Source organism: Talpa occidentalis, unplaced genomic scaffold (genome assembly GCF_014898055.3).
Source record: "Talpa occidentalis isolate TD23 unplaced genomic scaffold, MPIMG_talOcc4v2.1 talOcc4.11, whole genome shotgun sequence".
In the NCBI taxonomy this organism is placed as follows: domain Eukaryota; kingdom Metazoa; phylum Chordata; class Mammalia; order Eulipotyphla; family Talpidae; genus Talpa; species Talpa occidentalis.
Window position 1 is genome coordinate 20875095 of NW_023601104.1, and position 27213 is coordinate 20902307.

The window sequence follows — 27213 nt, forward strand, 5'->3', positions numbered from 1 at the left end:
CCGGGAATCGAACCAGTGCCGCAGAGGCCGCGGCAGCTTCGCAACCCAGCGCTCAACCGCTGCGCCACTGGGGAGGCCCAGTACCTGGAAAATTTTAACAAGCTGGAGCATATAAGTTTGTATCATGTTTTCCTGATAAAAATATATAATTAACCATATTATAATTTGTTCATGAAAAGTTTTCTAGCAGTTTAAAATCAAATTTATTACTCATTTTTTTTACTGTCTCTTTTTTTAAAATCACAGTGAGTGGACTAAGAAATGATACCATTTTATATCAGAATTTTAGATTCACTTGCTAGACATAAAACAATAACATCATCATTATAAAATTACAATGATAATGTGGTGCAACTATAAACTAGTTTAGTGTTTTCTTCTACTATGTTTCTTATTTTCACAAAAGAAAAAACAAATAGCATAAAGCTATTATTAAGGTATCAGATGGAAACAAACTTCAGACTCATTATTATCAGGTATCCTTATACTGTACATTCCATTAAGCTATTACTGTTAATCCTGTTTTTGTTTTTATCAGTTAACTTCAGACCATTTTTATAAACAATACTTTTTTTGTTGATTATAATAGCATTTAAAAGTTCTTTTAAAACTTGGCAATTAGAAGAGGAAATTGATAGCAGCATAGGTCAGAAAAAGGACTCTGCTTGCCTTTTGCAGAAATGATATATTGTGAACTCATTCTTTAACACATCCTAAGTAGTAGAAAAAGTTATGATGAAAGAGCATGCCAATAAATTTTGCACTTACGCTGCAGAGGCAAACTGTCTGTAAAACACTCTGACGCTAACTTTGGCAAGATCTGTATCAACTCACAGTTACTATTCTCTGACGTGGGTTCTGGTTGACTGTTCATTGGTGTCTTTCTCAAGGTCTTCATTTGCTGTTGAACTTCTGCCAAGAGAACAGCTTGTATTGCTTCCATTACCTGTTAATTGTATTTTTAATGAGTTATTTTTAATATTATTACAAATACTTAGGTGTCTGGTCCAAAATCTAAAGCCTAAAAATTTGATTTGAATAGGTTTCACATGAGTTGTAATGCTCCGCTCAGTTCAAAGGGAATTAGCATCTGAAACAGTTGAAATGCAGAGATTAAGAACTGGCATGCAACTGTCATACTGTTCTTTTGCAAGAGATTCTAAAAGGGAAGCTGAAGGGTTTCTCAATTTTCTCTCCTAAGATATTTTCATTCCCACCAGAAGACAAAGAGAATTTATTTGAATATATCATATTGCTCTTAAAGACAAGTTTAGTTCCTAATGTCCAGCTCTAAAGTATTGTTCAGCTAAAAACACATGATTTAGAGTAGGTTTACACAGGTTTAAAATAAACAACTAGTAATAAATCTCAACAAACTGTGTGAACATGTGTAGCTTAAAATATTGCAAAATGTGCCTGCCAATCGTTGTAGATGCCTAGTGAAAGACCTGTGTGTGGGTGGAGGAGAGATGCTTGTCTCGGGGCATCTAATTCTAAACGTTCGTTTTTAAAATGAACAACCTTTGACATGACATTCAAGCTCACACAGACTTGGTCCACAGACCTTCTGACATGGCGTCTCTGTTCTTTTTAGTACATGTCTACCTAAGGTTCCATACCCTTACCCTTCAGTAAATGCCAGTAACAGTATAAATTAGCCTCTTCTTGGTAAGAGATGAAGCAAGGTCCGGGAGTTCAGTAGGATTCAAAGAAAGTCATGAACTGAATCAGTGAGAGAGAAAAAGGCACCACTTATGTAGGTGAACTTGGAAACTCATCCCATTATCCCATTATCCTTCCCACTAACTGGCCAACAGTTAAACCTTTCATATGGCCACATCCCAATGTTGGCTCCTCGTCCCCTCAGAAGTTGTCCTGTCACAATTGTCACTGTCCCCTCTGCATTTTCCCAGGTCTCCCCATAGGATACCTAGAGTTGAGGCTTTGACACAATTCCAACTGAGTGGTTATTTAGAGATGCTGACACTGAAAACAAATATACATCCAAATATTATTCAGTCCCTTGTGTGTTATGGAAACTTGGGAGACTTTTAGGCTGCAGATACAGAACGATTATGCTGATGGTGGATTTTCACTAAACTGCTGGGGCAGAGGGAGCTAGACCCTGACTTTCTAAAATAGGATGCTTGCCCAAAACAGCAGAGTAGCTTCCTAATCTGATCATCTCCCTGTTTTTGTTCAGCAGAGACTCATATGCTTAGTTATAAGAAAAAGCTAATGGATTGCATAACATCACACACCACGAGGCTACTTGTACATAATGCTCATTCCGACATCTCATGTGATAGCTATTCACCACTGTCAGAGCTACTGCATACCATGAATCTAACATATAGCTTTACATATCATGATTTTGGTGAATCATGCCTATTATTATCTACCATTTGATGAGATATGATGTTAAATTAACTATTAGACATGATGCTCACTAATGTACACACTCTATCACAATATAGGTGAATTCTGTTTATGTCTATCCTATGATGGAACAAACTGTTAATCATCCATGAATTATTTCACATCACTCAATTGATTTCTTTTTAACTTTGCCAGCATTTTACTTGATAGCATTGCTTCTAAGATATGAATGATGCATTAAAAAGAGAATTGAATCAGTTGTGAAAAGACCCACATTCTGACCTAACTATAGTTACTAGAAATGCAACCTTTGACAATTGATGTACTACTCTGGAATTTTATGTTCACACTTAGAAAACATAGTTTGCAATACTGGGGGGCCAGAGTGAGAATTTTCAATCACAGAATCTGGTGTGGAACTTGCTCTTCTATACTTATAAATCAGGAGACATTGGAGTATATCCTCTGACCTATAGCTTGTTTGACTTTGGTCTATGCCTCAGAATGGGGAGTTTGGCTACATGGCCCTCTGGGATTACTATCATCTCTGAGAGGTGCCCACACTTGTTAGTAGAATGTCCTCCCAACCAGTGGATATAATATTCTGTAACAACTTGGATCATTACTCTTTATTAAAAATATACAGGGATATATGCAATTTCACTTAGTATTTCTAATTATTAGATTTACATATAATGAACACATGTTAAACTGTTGAATTTTAGGGCTTCTGGACATTTTTATCACTACAAATACATAGCATAAGATAAATAAATATGAGGGGCTCCCCTGGTGGCGCAGCGGTTGAACGCTGGGCTCCGAAGCTGTTGCAGCCTCTGCAGTGCCAGTTCAATCCCCGGCCACCAGGCGAGGGTCCCACATGGCTTGCAGACCTCTCTTGCCACCCACTGCTCCCCTCAGCAGTGTATTTCATCAGTCTGCCTGTTTTGTTCCCTGCTCTGGCTCTGGTGAATTCTCTAACTCTCCCGTGCATAATGTATAATAAATAAATATTAAAAAAAAGAAAAAATATGAGTATCATCAAAAACAAAAGGAAGCAGAAATACAGGATAAAATATATCAGCCACAGGATCAGTAAAGTCAGTCACAAAACGTTAAAGTGAATACCAAATGGCACACAACTATTTGGAGCAAATTCAAACAATACACTTTAGGCTCAATGTAAAATTAGTACTCAGCTGAGATCCAATCCACAGAGCAATGGCACATCATATAAATATGTAATAAAATATATTGAAAAAATATAACCTAATATACATAGTATACATTGCATAATATATATTATCTATTGCAATATTATATTCTATAAATATAACAAAAAATATAAACTGGAAAGTAGACAGTTTCTATCAACACTTGACTTCATCTAATGTGCGTGTAGCATATATATGGTAAATTCTGTAAATTTTGTAGATAGTAGGCATGGAATTTTCTTTATCATTTAAAAATAATTTTAGACAATATTTTATATAACTGTGATTTAATCAGGAGCTAGAATTAAAAGCACCATGAATATTAAGCTATTTTTACAAGGAATTAGAGGATTGGTTAATGAAGCATTTAATGGATATTTCCAAGAGGCTCTGTTCTAATGGGCTTAGGAATGCCCATTCCATTTTACACCTGAGGGAAATAAACAATCAAGTGAAACCTATCTTACACACTCATTCGTCAGCTTAGTGGCAGAGATGAGAGGAAAACTTTGCAGCTTAGATTTCTAATAGAGTGAGTAATAAATACTCCGGTAATACTTGTCCTGCTGCCAGCATTTTACACAAGATCATAGAATCATAGAAACCTTAAGTGTCCATTAGTCCAAACATGTCCAAACCACATTAAAATTTATTTGAAGGTTAAATGAACAACTACAAGAGATCTTTACTTAGAGCAATTGAAGATAAATGTTCTGTGGAATTCTTTTCCTTAGGGATTTTTTTTTTTTTTTTCCTTATTGAGGAATTCCTTGGTAACTGGGACAAAGATCTTACCTTTAATAAGGACTCTTTTAGGGTAATTGCTAATATGTTGGGAAAGGCAACATGTATCAAAGTTTATTGGATTATTACAGAGAATTTTTAGTGTCATACTTTTTTTGTCTTCATTAAATTTATTTGTCTTCATTAAATTAATTATGTTTATTGAGGCAATGTTTGTTTAAAAGGCTGTATATGTTTTTTTAATTTTTTTTTAAAGATTTATTTATTTATGCAAACACTGGGTACAGTCAGAAGCACGGGAGGGTGAGAGAATTCACCAGAGCCAGAGCGGGTTGCAGAGCAGGCAGAAGGACCGAAGTACACTGCTGAGGGGAGCAGTGGGCGGCAGGAGAGGTCTGTGTGCCATGTGGGACCCTCGCCGGTGGCCAGGGATTGAACTGATGCTGCAGAGGCTGCGGGCAGCTTTGCTGCCCAGTGCTCAACCTCTGTGCCACCGGGGAGGCCCAAGGCTGTATGCATTTTAGGGATATAGGTTCACAGAGTTACAGAGGCTTTTTTGTGTAGCAATTCATTCAGTTATTCATTCAGCAAATATTCATTGACTGGCTACTGTCACTATTGCACTGATGAAAGAGGGCTGAAAGAGACAAAATTCCTGTTCTCAATAAGATTCTACAATATTAAGAAGATAAGTGAGCAAAAAAAAAAAAAAAACCCCACATAATTTCCATTATGAGCAAACCCAACAAAACAATAAAACTGGGTAATGTGATCATTATTGGTGTTGTGGGGTGGGTGAGGGGTAGGGGCAGGAGCGTTGAGATAAGGGAAATGTTCTCTAAATAACTGGTTTTAGAGCAAATACCAGAATGATGATTAGAAAAATGAGAATTGCAGTTGAAGAGAACACTGAAGTGGAAATGAGGTTTGGAAGTTAAAAGAAAGGTTGACGCAGCTAATAAGAACAGAAGGATGATGAGCCAAGAGGCTAGGGGAAAATCATGCAGAAACTCATTAGCAAAGTAACAAATTTCAGTAGTCATGTGTATAGTGTTTATCTAGTTCTGTGGTATCAATTCCCATAGTTCCTCCTCACTTATCTTTATTTTCCTATAACCAAGAATGACCATTTGTAATAGGACTTATCACTATTCTCATCTTAAGGATTTGGTATTTATCAAATTCAAGAAGGAGAACAAAGTTCCAGTAAATATTTATCTAATCAATGCAGATATTTATAATATAATTTATTTATTTTTTTAATTTTTTTTTTTAATAGAGGCATGCTTTATTTATTTGTTTGCTGGTTTGTTTGTTTGTTTTGTTTATACATGCACTGGGTACAGTCAGAAGTGCGGGAGGGTGAGAGAATTCACCAGAGCCAGAGCAGGGAGCAGAGCAGGCAGAAGGACCGAAGTACACTGCTGAGGGGAGCAGCGGGCGGCAGGAGAGGTCTGCGCGCCATGTGGGACCCTCCTCCGGTGGCCGGGGAGCAGCCGGGGATCGAACCGGTACCGCAGAGGCCGCGGGCAGCTTCACAACCCAGCGCTCAACCGCTGCGCCACCAGGGAGGCCCCTATTTATAATATAATTTAAAAAAAAATACCCAGTGAGCTTTTAGGATCTAAAATAACAAGAGAGGATAAAGGACTTACATTGGAAATTGAGGAAACAAGCTCTCTAAATCAGCTGAAAAAGGAAGTAGTCTCAGGAATAAAAAAAAGTGATCTCTATTTACACATACCACATTTCCAAGTCTAGGGACCATTGTACCATGGTACATCTTGAAATTATATGGTAAGCAATTTTATGCCAAAAGTGAAACACCAGTGGACATTAAGTTACTTGTAAAACATGAACCTTCCTTCTTCAGTTCCCTCCAGACATACTCCCTGCACTGGTGCACCCTTGTATATATTTTCAGTTATTTCCCTCATCTCTGTCTCTGAATTTCAACTGTTAAATGAAATGCACTGAGGACATTTTGTGAGGACAAGAATATCCATTTACTATACTCTCAGGTGAAGGGGAGAATGAATAAACCACAATAGAAAGAAACTCTTCCAATAACTTCAACAATATGAGTCATATCAGATCATACCTGCACAGACTGGTCTCTCCAACAGGAAATTAGCTTCAAAAGTGAAATGTCAGCCTCAGGTAGAAGGGGTGCATTCTTTCCTAGAAATATACAGAAAACATCTATATCTTGAGGGTATTGAAAATGAACATAACCTACTGGTCTTTAACTCTGGCTGCACATCATTATCACCAAGAGTTTTGTTTTTTATTTTTTTAACAACACCAATGTCAAGATTCAATATTTCAGATACTGGTTGAAAAGAATCTGGGAAGAGGCATTAATATTTTCTAAAAGTCCCTCAGATAACATTCATGTACAGCCACAGTCAAAAACCATTAATTAATTTATATGATTTTAACACCTATATTAATACATTTTCACATCAAATCAGTTTCCTCTTTATACCTTAAATCCATCTTTGTACCTTTATGGCAACAGAATGCAATGGCTAATATTCCCACACAAGACAGATCACCAAATTTTACAATTCCTCCCACATGCACCTAGTTTCTGAAATTCTGTCTTACCACGAAGCAGTATCTATCACACAGAAAATCACATAAAATATTTCCTTTGGTTTGTCCTTACCCACTTTACTGTGATCAATAGGTAGAGCACTAATGTTTTAATTTGCCTCATTTTATGTATTATTTCTTTTGAGTTTGTCCTTTGAAATGTCCTTTCTATCTTTTGTCCTCAAGTTTAGTGTGAAATTTTAAGAGTAAGCAAGGTTTTGGTTTATTTAAATTGATCCATATTGTCCAGCAATCCCCTACACTTATTAAGTGCCTTTCCATGAATTGAAAATGCACATATTATTATCCAAATGAAAAAAGTCAATGAATTAAGGCTTTCTGATGACAGAAGTATATTATCTAGATGTGAGATCCCTCGAATGAGACAAGGAGGAATGAGGTCATATGCTAAAAAGAAAATTACCATAATTGTCTATTTAACATATGAATGTATATTTGAAATCCTGGTATCAACTACTTAAATAAGTATTAGGCCAATATGCTTTACATTGAATCAACTGAATCACCAATATGCATATATGTCCTATACATATATATATATATATATATATATATATATATATATATGTGTGTGTGTTTGACTATATACACACATTTACATATGTGTTATGTTAGCCATCAAGGGACATATAATAGAAGATACCAGATAAAATGTAAATTGAGATCATGAAAGAAATAAGAAATGTTGGCTCATTATTAGTATCATTATTTCTTCCTTATGGACCATGTGATAGGATTTTGAAATGACTAAGAACAGTGCATAAAACATCTAAGTATGGTAGAGTACTATGATTTTAAATTCATATTTGAAATTCCTCCTAAGCACAGCAGGTAAGAGAAAAATTTTCTTTTGATCTCTCTCCTTTCTCCCTCTTTCACTTTGTTGACCTTGTGACTCTACCATCAAAGCTAAATATTGGTCTTAACTGTAGCTACTTACTGGCATCATGGGGTACTTCACAGTGCACTTTAATGCAATGTTAAAATTTTAATATGAGATAGAAATGAAAGCCAACTTTTCTTGGCAATGTCAGTGAGTTAAAGAATTAATTGCAACTTCGGGGGAAAGATAAAAGAAAACATGCCAGGTTTACCAATATTACTTAGTCACCACTCCTGCTGACAGGAGTGGAAGTTATCGGTTCCTGTCAACTATTTAGAATGAGCACCTCAGTATAATTTTATTCCTTGGGCTATGACTTCACAAAATGAGTAGCATAAGTGATCCCTCCTTTACCTTCTCCTCCCAGATTTCTATTGTCAAAAAAAAAAAAAAATGTTTCCTTAGTATTTAACTTAATTGTAAATACTATAAATGTCACCTCTGAATAGCAGGTAGATTACACAGTAATGACATTTGCTTAGGCCACTATGATCCTGGCAACCATAGGAAAAACTGAGGCCGCCTAGTCTCTGGTTAGCAATTCGCTCACACTTTGCAAAATCATTGAAATTCTAATCCTTTTCTTAGTGTTACAAAAAGTGAAAACCAGGATTAATAACCTAATAAGGGTTACTATCTAAGGAGAAGGCAGGCAACCCAGACTGGGGTCATGTAGAGAGAACACAGCTTATAATCATGTGTGAGAAGTGGCCTGACGTCATGGAAGGAGCAAGGGGTTTGGAAACAGACGAGTTGAGCAGGAAACCTGGCTCCTCCATTTAATTGCTGTTTGACTATGAGCGATTTATCTAATTTCTCTGAGCCTCAGGGTAAAATAGAGATAGATAGTTGCTCCTACTGTGCAGTGTTGTTTGGAATATTGAGATAATACATTAAAACAATTAGCATAATTCTTCAAGTATACTGGGCTTACAATAATTGGAAGCTATTAATAAACTTTTACTTTAAAGTAGCCCAAACATTCTTTTCAGTAGCTCTGAGAGGGTCTCTATGTACAATTGTTCAGATCATTCCAATAATCACATTCACAACTTTGAAAGCAAAAGGCACATGAACTCTGGAGTCTTATTCCCATATTACAAATGTGAAAAATACGGCTTTTTAAGAAGTATAACACATGCCCAGATTTACTTAAGTAGTAAGTGGCAGAATTGGACCTTGAACCTCAACTCATTATCTTCCAAACTACTGTTCTGTGTACTGTTCATTCATAATCCAAAAGTATTTACTTAATTTCTTGGAGACATCATTCTAGAAACTTGGGACAAAGCCGTGATTAAAACTTTCATTAAAAAATAAAAGATGGAGGGCCTTCCCGGTGGCTCAGCGGGTTGAGCACAGTGCTGTGAAGCCATCCACAGCCTCTATAGCACCAGTTTGATTCCTCGCCAGCTCAGGAGATGCCCACATGGTGTGGCAGTCCTCTCTTGCCTCAGCAGTGTCTTCGGTCCCTCTGCCTGTTCTGCTCCCTGCTCTGTCTCTGGTGAATCCTCTCACCCTCCTGCGCCTCTGGCCTGTAGCCCAGCTCTTGTATAAATAAATAAAATATTTTAAAAAAGAAAAAAAAAAAAGATGGAGTTTAAAAGTAAGAGGTAGATGGCAAATAAAAGCATGATAGGATGTCAGTAGTAAAACAAGATTGTAGAAAAGAATAAAACAGAGAAAGGGATGGGGGTGCTGGACAGAAGGATGAGCACCTTCATGGATAAAATGACACTGAGTATGAAGTGATGGTGGAGGGTGGAAGTAGCGGGCAGCAGGTCAGCCTCTGTGGAATCTGGAGAAAGAGCATTCCAGGCAGAGGGAACAGCCAATGCAAAGGTGCTAGGATCTGCCTGTCAGGTTTTGGTAAGAGAGCCAAGGCCAGTGTCGCTGGAGGCAGGAAGCCGGTGTGAGTACAAAGAGAGGAGGACAGATAAGGGCATGTGTCCGATGACCTCAGTAGAGCAGACAGCTCATGCAGGGCCTTGGAAGCTGTCCTAAGGCCTGTGGCTTTGATTCTGTGAAATAGAGATGCTGAGAAGTTTAAGCAGATGCATGAGGTTCTGACTTAGTTTTGAATAGACCACTCTGGCTGCACATAGAATGCAAGAACTGAGAATAGGAATAGAAGAGGGGATAGGAGGCTTCAGCAGCCATCCAGGAGTAGGGGGTAAAGGCTCACAGGAGGGTGTCTCCTGTGGTTAGAAGCAATCAGACTCGGGGGTACACTGAACCAACAGGATTGCTACAAGAATGATGTCAGGTATGATAGAGAGGGGGAAGTCAAATGACACCCAAGTATTTGGCTTGAACGACTGGAAAGATAGAATTGTCATTTATTGAGATTCCAATTTGGAGAAGCAGATTGGGGAAGTGAATTAGCTATTTGGCATCAAAAGAAAATCTGAATACCAAGACTATTACTTGGAATTCTCTAATGTAATAATCACCTCTTTGGTAATAAAGTTATTGATACAAAACTCTGCATATAACGTTAATTTAATATCTGAATATTCCCCTTGCTAAAAAGTCTCAGGTTCTCATTCCAAAAATCATTTGATAAAATCCATCGCACTACATTTCTTATAAAATGGTATTTATTTAATAAAAATAGTCATGTATATTTTGAATATAGACAGAATACAAAACCATAACCATAAACAAACTTAATCAAACAGTAAACATATGCTCTTCTCATTCTAATTGTAGAGTGATATCTAGTTATAGAAAAACTAGTTTTTTATTTCTTAGAAGGAAGAAAATAGCAGGTGTTATCTGTAACTTCTTTACCATTTCGTAAGTGTCCGTAGAAGCTTGAAATACTCAAAACATCATTCCCCGGGCTTTTCATTTTATTATGAACAGATTCCATTTCGAAAGACCTGTTGAAAAACAATTTTAAGGATATCATTTAAGATATTTGAAAAATATTTTGAGAAGTAAGTTACAAGATTCAAGTTCATGACCATTTTAACAAATGGGGGAAACTGAGCATATTACTTTTACCAATGTTTTCCACATTAACCTCTTAGATGAGTCTTTTTTTCTCACTTTGCTCCTACCTAGCACTTTAATCTCAAGTGACCCATGAATCTTTGTTTTCCATAATTATCTGGTAGGAGCACTTTTTATAGGAGGGACCTTGTTTCTTAAGGTCATATAATTTGTGGCTCATGCAATACATATTTGAATCCTATTATGTCAAAGAATTTTCTCCAGGAACCATCACAACCTGGGAAGGCAGGCTGTACCCTGAGTTAAATAATTTAGACATGGAATGTTCAGATACTATTGAGGAATGTTAACATAGGCAGACAGCTCTTAAAATTCAGTTAAGATGTACACCCAGTTGTTGTTAAACATACAAGAATTTCTCAAACTTCATAACCACAGTGAAATGCTAGCAAAATGGCTAAATCTATTCAGTGGTTTTGGTGTGACAAATCCAATACACTTTATTTTTATTTCTTATCTCTGATAGCTGATCAAATCTAAAGCAACTGATTTAGAAAGTAGTCTCTAATGTTGACACCGCCACTCTATAATTTTTTCTAATGAAAAAAAATTGTTTTAGTTAACTAATGTGCGGCAATGTTTTTAAGTCATTTAATGGAAAGCAACCTGAAAGCCCACAATCCCCCCTGAAGGCCACTAGACATATACTGTATAGCATGTTCTTTGATTCTTATTCACAATCTCAGAATGAAAACCTCTGCAAACAATAACTAAGTTGCTCATCTGCTTGCTCTGTGGGATCACAATCACGCAAACAAGTATAATTATTAGAAATTCAAGAGATTTTAAGAATTTGAAGAAATCTTAGTAACCATCCTTTTCTTCCCAACTCATTTTATAAATGAGGCCCAGAGGACTAAGTGACTAGTGTAGTCACAAGGCTAGTTAAACAACAAAACCAGGATTCAATTCCAAAGTCATCAGGCTTCATACTGTCAGCAAATTTGTTCAACTATCTAATTTTGAATTGGGTGCTAGGTAATTTTCTTAGAAATAGCAAGAAGAAAAAAAAATAAGAGAAGTCTATTTGAAATTAAAAAAAATCTGGGTAGTTAAAATAAATAGAGGGAAAAATTGATGAAGGCTAAGTATAAGAATCACAGAAATTGGTTTTCTCATTGGGGCTAACATACAGAAAATGGAAACCGTGAAATAGATCTATTATAACAGAAGGAAGCATACCACTGGATACTGTATGATCCATATGGACTTCCTAAGAGACTGTAGGTTTACTGAGGACAGGCTGTATCTATTATTCAGTCCCTGGCACAGGTAATTGTTGAACTGAGCTCTCATCAAATAACACAAATGCCGAGACTATTTACCACCATAAGGTGGCAGTTCAAAAAAAAAAAAAAAAATCTCTTCTATGAAGGCTTTCTGATGGTTCGTCTTACAATAGTTAACCTCTACTACAAGTATTTTTCCTAGTGAGTTTATTCTAAGTCAGCATTTTCTACTTGTTTCATATGCATTATTTTTATAATTTGAGTGAGTTCCTACCTAAATGAGAAATTTATTTATAGTTCCTCTACAGGTTAGTGTTAGGCACGTATTCAGTAAGCACTTGAATTGAATTCATTCCTCTAACATCAGACTATGAGAAACTATATTGAACTTTAACAGTGGGAAAAGATGGGCATACAGAATCAAGGTTAGCAATTAATGAGGTGCTAGAATTCGACTCTAAGGAGCCGAATTAATCTGGGGTTGATACTTTTTCTCCATAAATCTAAATATCCTTAGCTATACAATAAGCATATTATATGTCTTTGATGTGAATATTAAAGGAAGTCATCTATTTAAAGTGTTTACATTGTAACTAGTAGATATTAGACCCTCAAAAAATAGCCATTATACTAAACTGAACTTTCTATAAATGAATTACTGACAGCCTCTTTTGTTTGAATATGCCAAAGTGTGAATAAGTGATGTGATTTTTTAAGTATGACATTTACCAGCTTTTCTTTCCCTGATGGTATGTGAAATTTGTCATTACGAGCATTTACCAGAATGTTCTTATACTTTATACTTAATTCACAGAAAGTATTATGAACTTCAAGGTGTGTATGACTTCATTTATTCATGTACCTGTGTATCTCTGTATGTTTATCTCTCTCTCTCTCTCTCTCTCTCTCTCTCTCTCTCTCTCTCTCATCTGTCAAATCATAGCATTATGCTATATCCCTGGCACATATTATGAGGGCAGTGAATATTTCTCAAGTTAATAAATTTTTAAACACATAGATTTATTGCCCAGATTATTCACCAAATGCAAAGAATCAAAAGGAAGATCTTAATGTCTTTTGAGATAAATAAATTGTTGCATATTTACTCTTCATCAGAAGAAGGAAAGAAGGGAGGGATAGAAAGGGGTGGAGGGAAAAGGGCGGGAAAGTGGACAGGATGTTAGAGAACTGAATACAGCAAATAGTAAGTTTTCTAATGACCTAAATAACAATAGTCAAAATCTCTGAATCTGTCTTACCTGTCAATTCCACATGTCAATTCTAAAGGCATGTTAACTAGCTTATTAACTAAAAATAGTCTGTTCAATAAATAAATTATTGTGTTTGACTCTTGCAAAGAATCACCATTACTTTCCAGTTCTCTTGGCATTCCAGCCTGATTTGAAAGAGTGGATATGTATTTATTTGACAAGTCCAAAACTTTTCTGGAAAATAAATTTACTTTTGAATAGTCTTTTTTCATCTCAGTATTGTATGCATCCCAGCCTGGTAGCATCAGTGAAAAGTGATCTTCATTTGAAGCAAGTCCTAAAGAAACAGGACCCTGAAGCTTTAAAATATTGAGATGTTTAATGCAGAGATTATCTAGTTCTTTATCCACTCCCCACGGCAAAAGGCAAGACAGGAGCAGTTTAGCTGTGTCGATTATGAGGTTGGCATTAACCTTTCTCGAAGGCTCGTGGTGCACCTTTTTGGAGCTCTTCATTTTTTTGTGCCTTTTGATGCCATCATTTTCTTCTGAGAATTTGATGGTATTATCTCCTTGGACCAGACTTTCATGAACTGGCTTGTTGGCTTGGGCCTCGGCTGAGAGAGGACCACAGGCAATTTTATTTCTTTTTAGCGTCAATGTTTTCTTCTCTACTGTGCTTCTGGCTCTTCTCAGGATCTCACTCCCATAGAATGAATTGGAAGGGTCAACATCACAGACTGGAGTCAGCAGCAAGAGCTCCACAAGGTTTTCCAGATCAAATAAAAGGATATGAAAGTTAATGTTACTCCATGTGGTCTTCACAGGCAAGACAGTAAAAGGTCCTGCGAAAGATTTATGTTCATCAACCTAAGGGAATAAAAGCATTTAGGTCAAAGTTCTTTATTTCATTAAAGGCTCTGTGATATTAAAATGGCATTTTAAGAGGTACTAAGTAGTAGTGCAAATAAAAGCAAGTTGTTTCAATAAATAGAATTAAATACAAAAATTCCAAATGAAACATTTTATAGTCTAATATTCTTTGAATGTCTTCTTTCTGAAATTTTTATTTTTTGTCTGAAGAATGGGTCTATAGAATAAAACGGCAGAAGGTTAACATCTTTTTATATACACTTTCACATTTTCCCTCTAATTAGCCATAAAGACTTAAAATGGGGAAGAGTGGGTTTGAAAATTAAGAACAATTAGAACACCTTAAGATTTTAATTAGTCTTTTAATAAAGAGTGGTCTCTTCAAATTTGTTTAAAATTTTAAATAATTGGAAATAACCTAAATATTAGGCAATATCAGACTGCCTTTTTTTTTTTCCTTCAATAAAAAGTCTCCCCTTAGTGGACTTTCAATTTCCCTAACTCTGTCTCAAATAATATTGCTCTAAAGACTGGCATGGTGTGGTCCCATAGGTAGATTCCTGCTCATTTATGAGGCCTTCCATGCACACCCTGTCCACTTATGTCAGCCTACTACTCTGTCTTCTTTGGGTTTTTATTCTTCTAGTACTTACGATTACTTCTTATGAAAATTTTATTTGCATACTATATATTTTTCCTCATAGCATTCAGATTCCACCTTTGCAGTTTTGTGCATTTCCCTGTTCCTTATGCCTATAAAATGATGCTTCAATACAGGTTTACTAGGGGGTCAATAAATACTTGCTGAATGAATGACACATGTATACACAATGGAACACAATTCAAATATTTCTAAATGATGTGTAAGACTACATTTATTAGAAGAAATAGGCTATTTTAGGCAAAAAAAATCATCCTTTCTTTTGTAGAACAATCTGTGTGAAATACAGATATTTTTAAATGTTAATGTATATGTATGCTATATATATATTATATATGTATGTATAGATTGATTATAAAGGGCATGCAGCGAAATGCAAACAGCTGTTAACTGGGAAGAGGGGTTAAAATTAAAATGGTCTTGTCTATAATTTGGGGTCTTTTAATTCCCTTGCAATCTTTTTCAGTGATGATATATTTATGTACAATCAGAAAAGTGAAAATTTAAAAATCAAACCATAAAAAATTTAGTTCAAATAAAATGGGGACAAACTGTTAAAAACTCATTTCCACCCTAAGATAATACAAGGGTTGATATGATTATTAAATTTTTTTGGTAAAAAGTGTACTATACAGACTGAAAAATGGGCAAATAGCATCCGTAACAATTCACCAAACATAACTTTAAAATAAAAAATGAAAAAATGCTTAATACTGGTAGTAAATAAGAAATGAAATTAAGAGAATACCATTAATTACCTATTGACTTAGTTAAGAGGTCACTTATATTATTGTCATATAATGTTTACAAACAAAATAATATGGAAACCATATATTTAATCATTTTAGGATTATCAATGTTGTATACCAAGAAACATGGATAGTATCACATAGTGTCATTAGTCATAATTGCTTCAAATTAAAAACCACTTAAATGTCCATCAGCAGTGGAGTAGGTAGAAACATTGTGTTATATCCATGTGATGGAAAAATGAAAATGAAGGAACTGTAAGCATTCAAAAACATATATAAAAAATGTATAAATTTCACCAACATAATGTTGACCAGACACAAAAGAAATAACTATATGATTTGTTTCCTGTTAATTTAAAAAAAGTGAGCCGACTTTAAGCTTTAAGGATGCATCAATAGCTAGTAAGCCTGCATGCCTACATTTTTTCCAAAATTTTAAGTTTTGCACAACATTTTAAAACTTCAATGTTTTTCTTTTTGTGTTTGGTTGGCAATAAACTACATTTTTAATATTGTTCTATCTCAATATCCAATAGTTGCAGCATCATTTGTGAGTTTCCCCATGTCTCACTGATTTCTGTTACCTGAGACATTAATCAATTTATGCACAATACTCCATTGTACAATAGTTTTAACAAGACTTGAGAGCTGGGTAAATAGGTTCTCCTACCTTTTCTCTCTCTTCCCTTTTCTTCATTTTGACAGTTGCATATAAATTTGAGAATATTTGTCAAGTTTCAGATTATATTTGACCATGCTAAATTTCTTTGATCGTCTACAAGGATGTTCATATTATTTGCTTATAAGCTTATCAATTTTTAAGTTTCTGTAACACCTATAGTCATGAGTTCTTTTCGTTTCTGATATTATTTTTGTTGCTTGTTTTTTTTCTTTGTAAAAGTTTGTCAACTTTTATGTCATTTCCAAAGAATCAACTTTTTTCCATTTTCTTTTATTTCTTTCTCATTTTATACATTTTTTACATCATTTTTCATTTTTGCACAATGTATGCATTTTCATCTTGGTTATACTCCCCATACAATTCCCACCCCCCCTTGTTTTGATCCTACTCCCTCCTCCCGCCATGTAGCGTGTCTCTGGTTTATACTTGCTTGTTCATTTTGATTTTTACTTAATTTTTTTTTTGAATTTAAAAAACCTAAATAAGGGACCAGGAAAAAGACTTAATTATAATAAAGTGAAAATCAAAATCAATAACCAACTATAATCCGGAGACATGCTACAGGGCTGGAGGAGGGAGTAGGATCAAAACAAGGGGGATGGAAATTGTATGGGGACTATAACCAAGATGAAAATGCATACCTTGTGCAAAAATGAAAAATGATGTGAAAATATATATGAAATAAAATAAAAATGCTCATCAAAAAAAAAAAAAGGAATCAACTTTTGAATTTGTTGACCCTCTCAACAGAATGTTTTTCTTGATAGTTTTGCTGAGCCTAAAATTTTAGCTTGACTACTATTCACAGCATTTTTGAAGACATTATTCTGAGTCTTCTGACTTTCTTTTATGAGGTTGCGATGTCAGCTGGTGCTCTGTCATTCCATCAGTCTTTCCTCTGCTCCTTTTTAGATATTTTTGTCTTTGATATTCTGCAGCTCACTATAATTCTCCTGTGAGTGGTTTTCCCTATTCCTATAGTACGTCTGAGTATTACAATCTTTTATTAATTTTGTGACGTTTTCAGGCTTACACTTCTAATATTTTCCTTACTCATTATATTATTTACTTATGGAACTCAGACTGGATAATTGTCAGAGGGCATCCTGTCTCATGTTTTTCATCTCTATGACAAGTGCTAGCTGGGTAGTCTCCAGAGATTATTTTCAGTGTGCCAGTTTTCTTCTCTCCTGTCTCTACCATGAAACTTAACTTACCCATTGAGAGTCTAATATTAATTTTTATGTTTTCCATTCCTAGAAGCTGTAATTGGTCCCTTTAAAAAGTAAATTGGCCATTTTTATAATCAGTTATTTCTTACATTTTAAGACCTATATTTTTTTAATTTTTTTAAGATTTATTTATTTATGCATACAAGAACTGGAGTACAGGTCGGAGTTGTGGGGGGTAAGAGGATTCACCAGAGACAGAGCAGGGAACAGAACAGGCAGACTGACTGAAATACACTGCTGAGAGGAGCAGCAGGTGAGTCAGGAGAGGTCTGCTGCACCATGTGGGTTGCTCCCTGGCTGGCAGGGGATCGAACTCGTGCTGCAGAGGCTGCGGATTGCTTCATAGTGCTGTGCTTAACCCCTTCTCCACCAGAGAGACCCCATAATTTTTTTAAATGAACTTACTTTGTATGCTGTATTTATAGTTCCAATTTTTAGAATCTTGTGGATAACTCTGTATTTTGATCTCCTCATGCTTTCTTTTTTTCCTTGTATGTTTTGTAATTGCATGAGCGGGGTGGTGAGGGAGGGATTGGTGAGAATACTTCAAGACATCTGTTGAAGCTGTATTCTTCAAGAGAGGATTTGGGTTTGTGACCGTCAGGTACCCTGTTGGGGTACTACCAACATGTCCCTCTTTAGACAAAATTTCCAGCTTAGCAGTTTTTCATTTCTTGTAGATGGTGTGGATTCTTTCCCCTAACCCGGGTGTAGTGGAAATTTGGTTATTAATTCTCAAGCAAAATTACTTTGCCCGTTCCATCTTGGACTCACATCCACACAGGCAAATATTTTCATTGTCTCCTTTTGTGAAATATATTCCTAAATTGGCTTAGTTTTTCACTGCATTTATAGGTCATAGAGAATTATGGATTTACACAGTGGTCTATAAGCCTTTTCATCAATGTGCTGGCCCTGGGCATTCCTGCTAATCACCTTAGATGTGGTTAAACCTAAAGCTATAAGTATCCAGGTAAAGCACATGCTCTTTTCAGTTCTTCCTACTTAAATATTTGTGCTCTCATTTTGTTTTTTACCCCCAAGAATTTCATTAAATTTCATTTTAATTCATATAAATATGTTTAAGAATAATTTTTAAATTATCCAGTATCCCTGAAAAATTAGGTGGGACTGAAGTTAGGCTATTAGCTCACAAATAGGTGGAAACTGGATTTACAAAGAGAATTAAAATGAAAGTATTTTTTTTTTTATAATGGGGCGAGAAATAGGCACTCTCATACACTGCACAATAGGTGTAAATGAGTATCTTTTTTAATGGAAGAATTTAGCAATATGGCTCAATAGACTTAAGACATCAACTACTCTTTGATCCAGAAGAGGATTTAAAAATAATTTATCCTAAGAGTAAGAGTATCTTACCAGATGCACAAAATTGTATGGAAAAAGAAAGTTAATTTTGGAAATTCTATATGAATAAATTGAAAATAACTCAGATGTCCTAATATAGATTTGACTAAATGCATTATGGTATCTGCACACATATAAACTAAGCAGGTATTAAAAAGAGTTCTTTATAAAGTATGCAGTGCCAGGCATGTAATTCTTCTGCTTCTAAATTTAAATCTCTGGATTTTAAAAAAGTCATTGTAGTTTTTATAAATTGCAGAGCTTTCTTAATATTTATTTATTTTTTTTTTATTTTTTTTTTAAATATTAAATTTTATTTTATATTCCCCCATACAATTGCAAACGCCCCATTCTGACCCCAATCCTTCCCTCCCGCCCCCCACCCCCAAAAAGTGTCTCTGGTTCATAGTTTTTTGTTGATTTTGATTTTCACTTTCTTATATTCATTTCCTGGTCCCTTATTTAAGTTTTCTAGATTCCTGCTATGAGTGAGACCATCCGGTATTTTTCTTTTCTTTTTGGCTTATTTCGCTGAGCATGATCCCTTCCAGTGCCATCCATGTTGCTGCAAATTGCATGTGTTTATCTTTTTTGAATGCTGAGTAATATTCCATGGTATATATGTACCACATCTTCTTGATCCAGTCATCTATTTTTGGGCATTTGGGTTGTTTCCAAAGCTTAGCTATTGTAAACAGTGCTGCTATAAACATAGGAGTGCAGGTGCTCTTTGGAATTGATGTTTCTGTGTCCTTTGGGTAAATACCTAGGAGTGGAATTGCTGGATCATATGGAAGCTTTATGTTTAGTAGGTCCAGAAATCTCCACACAGCTCTCCATAGTGGTTGGACCAGTTTGCACTCCCACCAACAGTGCACAAGAGTTCCTTTTTCTCCACATCCTCGCCAACATTTGTTGTTGCTAGTTTTTTTAATATGTGCCATTCTCACTGGTGTGAGATGGTATCTCATGGTAGTTTTGATTTGCATTTCCCTGATTACAAGTGATGTTGAACATTTTTTCATATGTCTGTTGGCCATTTGCATTTCCTCTTCAGAGAAGTTTCTTTTTAGCTCTTCTGCCCATTTTTGACTGGATTATTTCTTGTTGTTGCTGAGTCTCATCAGCTCTTTGCAGATTTTTGTGATCAGTCCTTTATCATTAGTGTTGGGTGCAAAAATGTTCTCCCAGTTGGTGGGTTTCTCTTTGTTTTTTTATTGTCTCTTTTGCTGTGCAGAAGCTCTTTAATTTGATGTAGTCCCAGCTGTTTATCTTTCTCTTCACTATCACTGCTTTGGGTGATGTGTCTGTAAAGATGTCTTTGATGTGCAAATCCCGTAGTGTTTCGCCTATATTTCCTTCTATGTATTTTATGGTTTCAGGTCTTATGTCTAGTTCTTAATCCATTTTGAGTTGATTTTTGTGTATGGTGTGAGGTAGTGGTCAAGCTTCATTCTTTTGCATGTAGCGACCCAGTTTTCCCAGCACCATTTATTGAACAAACTTTCTTTGCTCCAATGCATAGTCTTTGCTCCTTTGTCAAAGATTAGTTGACCATAAATCTGTGGGTTTATTTCTGGATTTTCTATTCGATTCCATTGGTCTGTATGTCTGTTCTTGTTCCAATACCATGCAGTTTTGATGATTATGGCTTTGTAGTATAGTTTGAAGTCTGGGAGTGTGATGCCTCCATTTCCTTCTTTTTTTTCAGTAGAGCTTTGGCTATTCGGGGTTTTTGGTGATTCCATATGAATTTCATCAATAATTGTTCTATTTCTTTGAAGAATGCCATTGAGATTTTGATTGGAATAGCATTGAATCTGTATATTGCTTTTGGTAGGATGGCCATTTTAATAATGTTTATTCTTCCAATCCATGAGCAGGGGATGTCTTTCCATTTCTTTGTGTCTTCTTCTATTTCTTTTAACAGTGTTTTATAGTTTTCTTTGTATAGGTCCTTTACCTCTTTTGTTAGATTTATTCCCAATATTTGATTTTTTTTGTTTCGATAATAAAAGGGTGGTTTTTTTGATTTCTTCTTCTTCAGATTTATTGTTTGTGTATAGGAAGGCTACTGACTTTTGCGTGTTGATTTTGTATCCTGCCACTTTACTGAAATTGATGAGTTGAATTAGTTTTTCTGTGGAGATTTTGGGGTTCTCTATGTATATATCATATCATCTGCAAATAGTGATAGTTTGACTTCTTCTTTTCCTATTTGATTCCTTGGATGTCTTTCTCTTGTCTTATTGCTCTGGCTAGGACTTCCAGTATTATATTGAAAAGCAGTGGTGAGAGTGGACATCCTTGTCTTGTTCCAGATCTTAATGGAATTGCTTTCAGCTTTTCACCATTGAGAATGATACTGGCTGTTGGCTTGTCATAGATGGCCTTTATGATGTTGAGGTATGTTCCTTGTATCCCAAGAATTTCAAGGGCTTTTATCATGAATGGGTGTTGCACTTTGTCGAAAGCTTTCTCAGCATCTATTGATATTATCATATGGTTTTTATATTTCTTTTTGTTGATGTGTTGGATAACGTTGATGATTTTCGGATGTTAAACCATCCTTGTGCCCCTGGAATGAATCCAACTTGGTCGTGGTGAATTATCTTATGGATACATTGTTGGATTCTGATAGCTAAAATTTTATTGAGGATTTTTGCATCAGTGTTCATTAGGGAGATTGGCCTGTAGTTTTCCTTTTTGTGTTGTCCTTATTCGGTTTTGGTATTAGTGTAATATTGGCTTCATAGAACGTGTTTGGTATTGTCCCTTCCTTCTCAATTTTTTGGAAGAGTTTGTGAAGGATAGGCACTAATTCGTCTCTGAATGTTTGTAGAATTCATTGTAAATCCATCAGGTCCTGGGCTTTTGTTTTGGGGATTTTTAATTACCATTTCAATTTCGCTGCTTGTAATTGGTCTGTTTAGTGTTCTATTTCTTCTTTATCTAGCTTTGGGTGATTGTAGAGTTGTAGGAATTTGTCCATCTCCTCTAGATTGTTGAACTTGTTTCCATATAACTGTTCATAGTAGTTACTGATTATTCTTTTGATTTCTGCTGTGTCCGTTGTGATTTCTCCTCTTTCATTTATGATTCTGTGTATTTGTGCTTCTCCCTTTTTCCTTTGTGAGCCTGGCTAGGGGTTTGTCTATTTTATTTATTTTTTCAAAGAACCAGCTCTTGGTTTCATTGATCTTTTGGATTGTTTTTTTAGTTCAATTTCATTTATTTCTGCTTTGGTTTTATTATTTCTTTTCTTCTACTGGTTCTGGGTTTTTTGTTGTTCTTTTTCTAGATCTTTGAGCTTCGAGATTAGGTTGTTTCTTTGAGTTCTTTCTTGTTTTTTGATGTGAGCTTCTATTGCTATATATTTTCCTCTTATTACTGCTTTTGCTGCATCCCATACATTTAGGATATTGGTGTCCTCCTTGTCATTCAATTCAAAGAATTTTTTAATTTCTTCTTTGATCTCCTCGTTAGTCCAGTGGTCTTCCAGTAGTGTGGCTTTTAATCTCCATGAGGTAGGATAGTTCCTTGCCTTCTTTTTATGATTTATTTCTAGTTTGATGCCTTCGTGGTCAGAAAAGATGGTTGGTATGATTTCAATCTTGGTGTATCTGTTGATGTTTGTCTTGTGCCCCAGTATGTGATCGATCCTGGAGAATGATCCGTGTGCGCTTGAGAAAAATGTGTACTCCGTTTTTTGGGTTTAGTGTTCTATAGATGTCTGTTAAGCCCAAATGCTCTAGGTCCTTATTTAGAGCTTTAGTTCTTTACTTATTTTTGTCTTGTTGATCTATCCATTGTTGATAGTGTGTTGAAGTCTCCCACTACATATGTGTTTTCTCTGATGTCTGTTTTCAGAGAGGACAACAGTTGTCTGATATATTTTGGTGCTCTTTCGTTTGGTGAGTATATGTTAATGAGTGTTATTTCTTCTTGAAGTATTGTCCCCTTAATCATAATTAGTGACCATTGGGTCTCTTTTTTTTTTTTGAGTTTGAAGTCTGTTTATCTGATATAAGTATAGCTGTTCCTGCTTTCTTTTTTGCCCATTTGCTTGTAGGATTGTTTTCATCCTTTGACTTTGAGCCTATTTTTATCTTTTGTAGCTAAATGTGTTTCCTGGAGACAGCAAAAGGTTGGTTTTGTTCTTAATCCAGGCTGCAACTCTGTGTCTTTATTGAAGAGTTAGTCCATTTACATTTAGAGTTAATATGATATGTTAGCATCTGTATTTGCCATTATGTTTGTCTTCCTTTGATTTTATTTATTATTCTTTTAATAACTTTTTTTTTTTTGGTCTTCTTTCGTTGTTATTCGTCCCTCTGAGGTTCTGGCTTTAGGATTCCTTGTAGTATTTTTTGGAGTGGGGGTTTAGTCGCAATGAAATTCCGGAGTTTCTCTTTGTCTGGGAAGGTCCATATTCTTTCTTCATGGAGGAAAGAGAGCTTTGCGGGATAGAGTATTCTTGGTTGGCATCTGTTTTCTTGGAGTCTGTTGACTATGTCCCTCCACTCTCTCCTTGCCCGTAGTGTTTCTTCAGAGAAGTCTGATGTCAGCCTGATTGGTTTTCCTTTGAATGTTATCTGTTTCTTCCCTCTTGTAGCTTCATTATTTTTCCTTGTCCTGGATTCTTGGGAGCTTTACTATTATGTGTCTTGCTGTGTTTTTCCTTTCGTCGTGGAAGTTTGGTGTTCTTCTTGCTTCTTGTATATCAATTTCAGCTCCTTCTTCTCATTTGGAAGTTCTCTTCAATTATATCCATGAATATTTTCTCTGTTCCTACATCTTCTCCTCTCCTTCTGGAATTCCTATAACTCTTATATTTCCTTTCCTCATGGAGTCAGATAGTTCCCGAAGTCTTTCTTCATTCTTTTCCTTCGTACTTCTCTTCCTTTTCTGTTTTGGTTCTTTTTATTTCTGTGTCTTCAAGATTACTTATTCGTTCTTCCATTTCATCTATTCTGCTTTCATTGCTTTCCCAGAGTTCTTTAGTTCCTCCATTAATTCTTTGATCTCCTGCATTTCTCTTACTTCCCTCTTTAGGGACTCAATTTCCTTCTTCTGATCTATCACTTTTTTAATCATGGCAATTTTAAATTCTCTTTCTGGAAGGCTCAGAAGTTCTTCCAAGTTGCTGTCGTTGCAATCTGGGAGTTTTCTTTTTGTGGTGTGCTTCTTTCCTGAGAGTTTTTAGGTTGCGTGTGGTTCTTCTACTCCCTACTGTCTGTTTTCTAATTTGTCGTATGCGTTGGGACACTGTGTTGCTCGGACTGACTGACATCTTGGGTGAACTTCTCCGCTCCCCTCTGGCTCTTCCAGGAGCCATCTCTGTCTTCTGGGGGAGCTTTCTGCTGGTTTTAGGCAGTTTTTACTGAAGAAATGTCCCTGTTCTCAAATGGCGAAGCGGGATGCAGTCCCTGCGCCTCCGGTTTCAGCACACTCTCTGCGCACCCGGTCTGCCCCGGACGTGGGTGCCTGCTCCCTCTGTGGGCTCAGACTGCTGGTCGAAGGGGCCTGGCGTGAATAACTTCCCGGCTGGCCACTGGGTCCTCCAGAAACCTTCTGCCCTTTTCAAGCAGACTTAAGAAATGTCCTGTTTTATAGGGTGTTAGTGACTTTTTTTTTTCCTGGTCGCTAGGTGGCGCCAGAGATCTCTCCTATTGTCCTTGGGGGGCTGTTTTTCGCCTTCCCCACCCCGTGGGACAGAGAACAGAGCGGGAATGGTAGGGTACACCTCAACAGCTTTGGGGTGCTGTGTCTGCCTTGTGCCCCACCGTCGTGGAGAAACCACGCCCCGAATTTTCGTGCCCCGGGTCTCAGTTCAAAGCCCTCAGGTCCAGGACGCGGGCTGCCCAGTTCAGTGGGCGGGGAATGGCGCCTTTTGCACCGCTCCCGTGCCTGGGCGCCTGGTTCCTGCTTACTCAGGGAGGGACCTTCACCTCAGTGAGGACCTCCGTGCGTCTCCCCGCAAGCCTAGGTCGTCTCCCCGCAAGCCTAGGTCGCAGGCGCGGGGACCTGGCAGCTGCGATCCCGGTCTGCACTTGCTTTTCAAGCGCGCCAGGCGCAGGCTTACTGGCAGCCCGGGCTGTGTGCCCGTCTCCCGGGGTCTTTGTTCTTCTCTAATGGCGCCCGGAGCCGTTCGCTCACCGCCGCGGCGGATCCTGCAGGGTTCGCCTCAGCTCCCGTTCACGGGGTGTGGTGGCTGCAATAGTTCCTTTCCGCTCACAGTCCCGCTTGCTGCGTCGTTTGTTCTTGTGGGTCGTTTTAGTTTGTTGTTTCCTCCTCTCTGCCGGTCGGAGAGTGCCGCCTCTGTGGGCGGGGGAGGGGAGCAGGGTTCTGCGCTTCCCTCCCTTCTAGTCCTCTTTTATGGCCACTTTCTTCTTCGGGCAGTTCGCTGGCGTCACCCGTTTATCTTCCGTGTCCCAGTTCTCACTGGGACCTGCCGCTTTTCCTCCCTATTCACTTTTTTTAATGGGAGATCTTACTCGCAGCGTCTCCTCGCCGCCATGTTGCTCCGCCCTTTTCCTTAATATTTTAAAATCACATAAACTTTTAAAATTTCTACCCTATATTTTGCCATACCTTACAAAAGTTCTTTATAAGAAATAATCAAAATTGCCAAAGAAAATAATAATAGATGTGGCTATTTATAGTTTTCAATATGTACCTCCAAAACAAAGTATTTTAATTAAATCAAACTTTAAAACATAAGAAAAAAGATAATCAAGATATTAAACTAACTTTTAAAGAAGTCATATAAATTAGTAAAATACCTATATCTCTAGAGACTGAGCAAAAGAAAGAAAAATATCACAGACGTTATTAGATAAAGAAGATATGATATGTATGTATACATATGTGTGTATGCATAATAGAATACGTCTCAGTTATTAAAAAATATATAATGTTGCAATTTGCAAAAACTTGGATGAAAGTAGAGGTGGTAATGCTTCTGTGACATAAGTTGGAAGAACAAAGACAAATACCATATGAATTCACTCAGTGAATGAGTAGATAAAAGCAAAATGAATGAACAAAACAGAACAAAAGCAAATTTTTAGACTATAAGAATAAAATAGTGGTTACTAGAAGGGAAGGAGGAAGAATGTTTGGTTAAATTGGATAAAAGGGGTCAGCTCTATGGTCATGGATGGAAACTAGAATTCTGGTGGTGAACATAATGTGTGTAATGTAGTATATGCAGATGCTGATTTATAAGGATAGGTACCTGAGAGCTATGTAATCTTTTTTTTTTTTTTTAGATTTATTTATTTATGTGTACAAGAACTGGGGTACTGGCCAGAGGTGTGGTGGGTGAGAAGATTCACCAGAGACAGAGTGGGGAGCAGAACAGGCGGACTGACTGAAACACACTGCTGAGGGGAGCAGCTGGTGAGTCAGGAGAGGTCTGCTGCGCCATGTGGGTCACCACCCTGGCAGGGGATCAAACTCATGCTGCACTGCTTGCAGATAGCTTCATAGTGCTTCGTCTTAACCCCTTGCGCCACCAGGGAGGCCCTATGTAATCTTTTAAATTAATGTGAATTCAATAAGAAAAAAATCACAAGGGGAAACTGCTTTTAAGTCATTAGTCTCCATATAAAGGAAACAAGTGTAAAATTTTATTTAGTAGACTAATTTTGATCCCTTAAATTAGTCAATTTTTTTACAAAGTTGTTCAAAGCAAAACATGGAGTATCCCCTGCTTGTTGCAGTCAGGATACTCTGACGGTATCTATATTCCCATTACTCTTTCAAAAACATTGTGAAAATATCCATCAGGGGACTCAAAAATATTCCATATCATCTACTGTAACCCAGATGTTTCTTCATGTTCTTGGAGATCACCATTTTCAATGCCATCCTTTGGGTTTATTTCTAGTATTCACTCAGCTTTCATCCAAGACACTCTTGCTGAGTACCTTCTGGGTAGAACACAGGGTGAGTAGCTGTCCACACAACACAGAAGAAGACCTAGCATCTGCAAAGAGGCAGTTCACACTCTACACCAATAATAAACACATAGTTTGCATGAGGCAGTGCAAGGGCAAATATAGAAAATGATGACTTCTAAAGCAGGCCCCATATTCAGCCTTGAGGATAAAAGAAGTAATGTGAGAGAAGTGACAAAAAACTGAGGTCTGAAAGGTTGAGAAGAAATGAACCAAAGATAAGTAGGAAGTTGAGTGTTACACGTAAAGGAAAGAGCTGCCAAGACCTGTGGGGTGATGGCTGGAAGAGGGGTAAGAAGGACTGGAGAGGGCATGCACTCAAGATTTTAGTAGAGTCAGAAAGTAGAACATGGGATGTAGAATGAGTCAAATGGGGCAGGAGAGA

At 36.7% G+C, this 27213-nt stretch overlaps 1 protein-coding gene across 2 annotated transcripts in view; it reads right to left on the bottom strand.

Annotated features, from left to right (window-relative positions):
- The window catches only part of WDR72 (WD repeat domain 72), a 198956-nt gene that overhangs the window by 71375 nt on the left and 100368 nt on the right, over positions 1–27213 (bottom strand). The window contains exons 15-18 of one of the 2 annotated variants that reach the window (XM_037502510.2): positions 13346–14166; positions 10633–10724; positions 6439–6518; positions 835–946 (exon numbers count right to left, since the gene is read on the bottom strand). In XM_037502510.2, the coding sequence (XP_037358407.1) occupies positions 835–946; positions 6439–6518; positions 10633–10724; positions 13346–14166 (1105 nt within the window). Of the gene's footprint in view, positions 1–768; positions 947–6438; positions 6519–10632; positions 10725–13345; positions 14167–27213 lie in introns of both variants that reach the window. The other variant, XM_037502511.2, reaches the window with a different exon arrangement.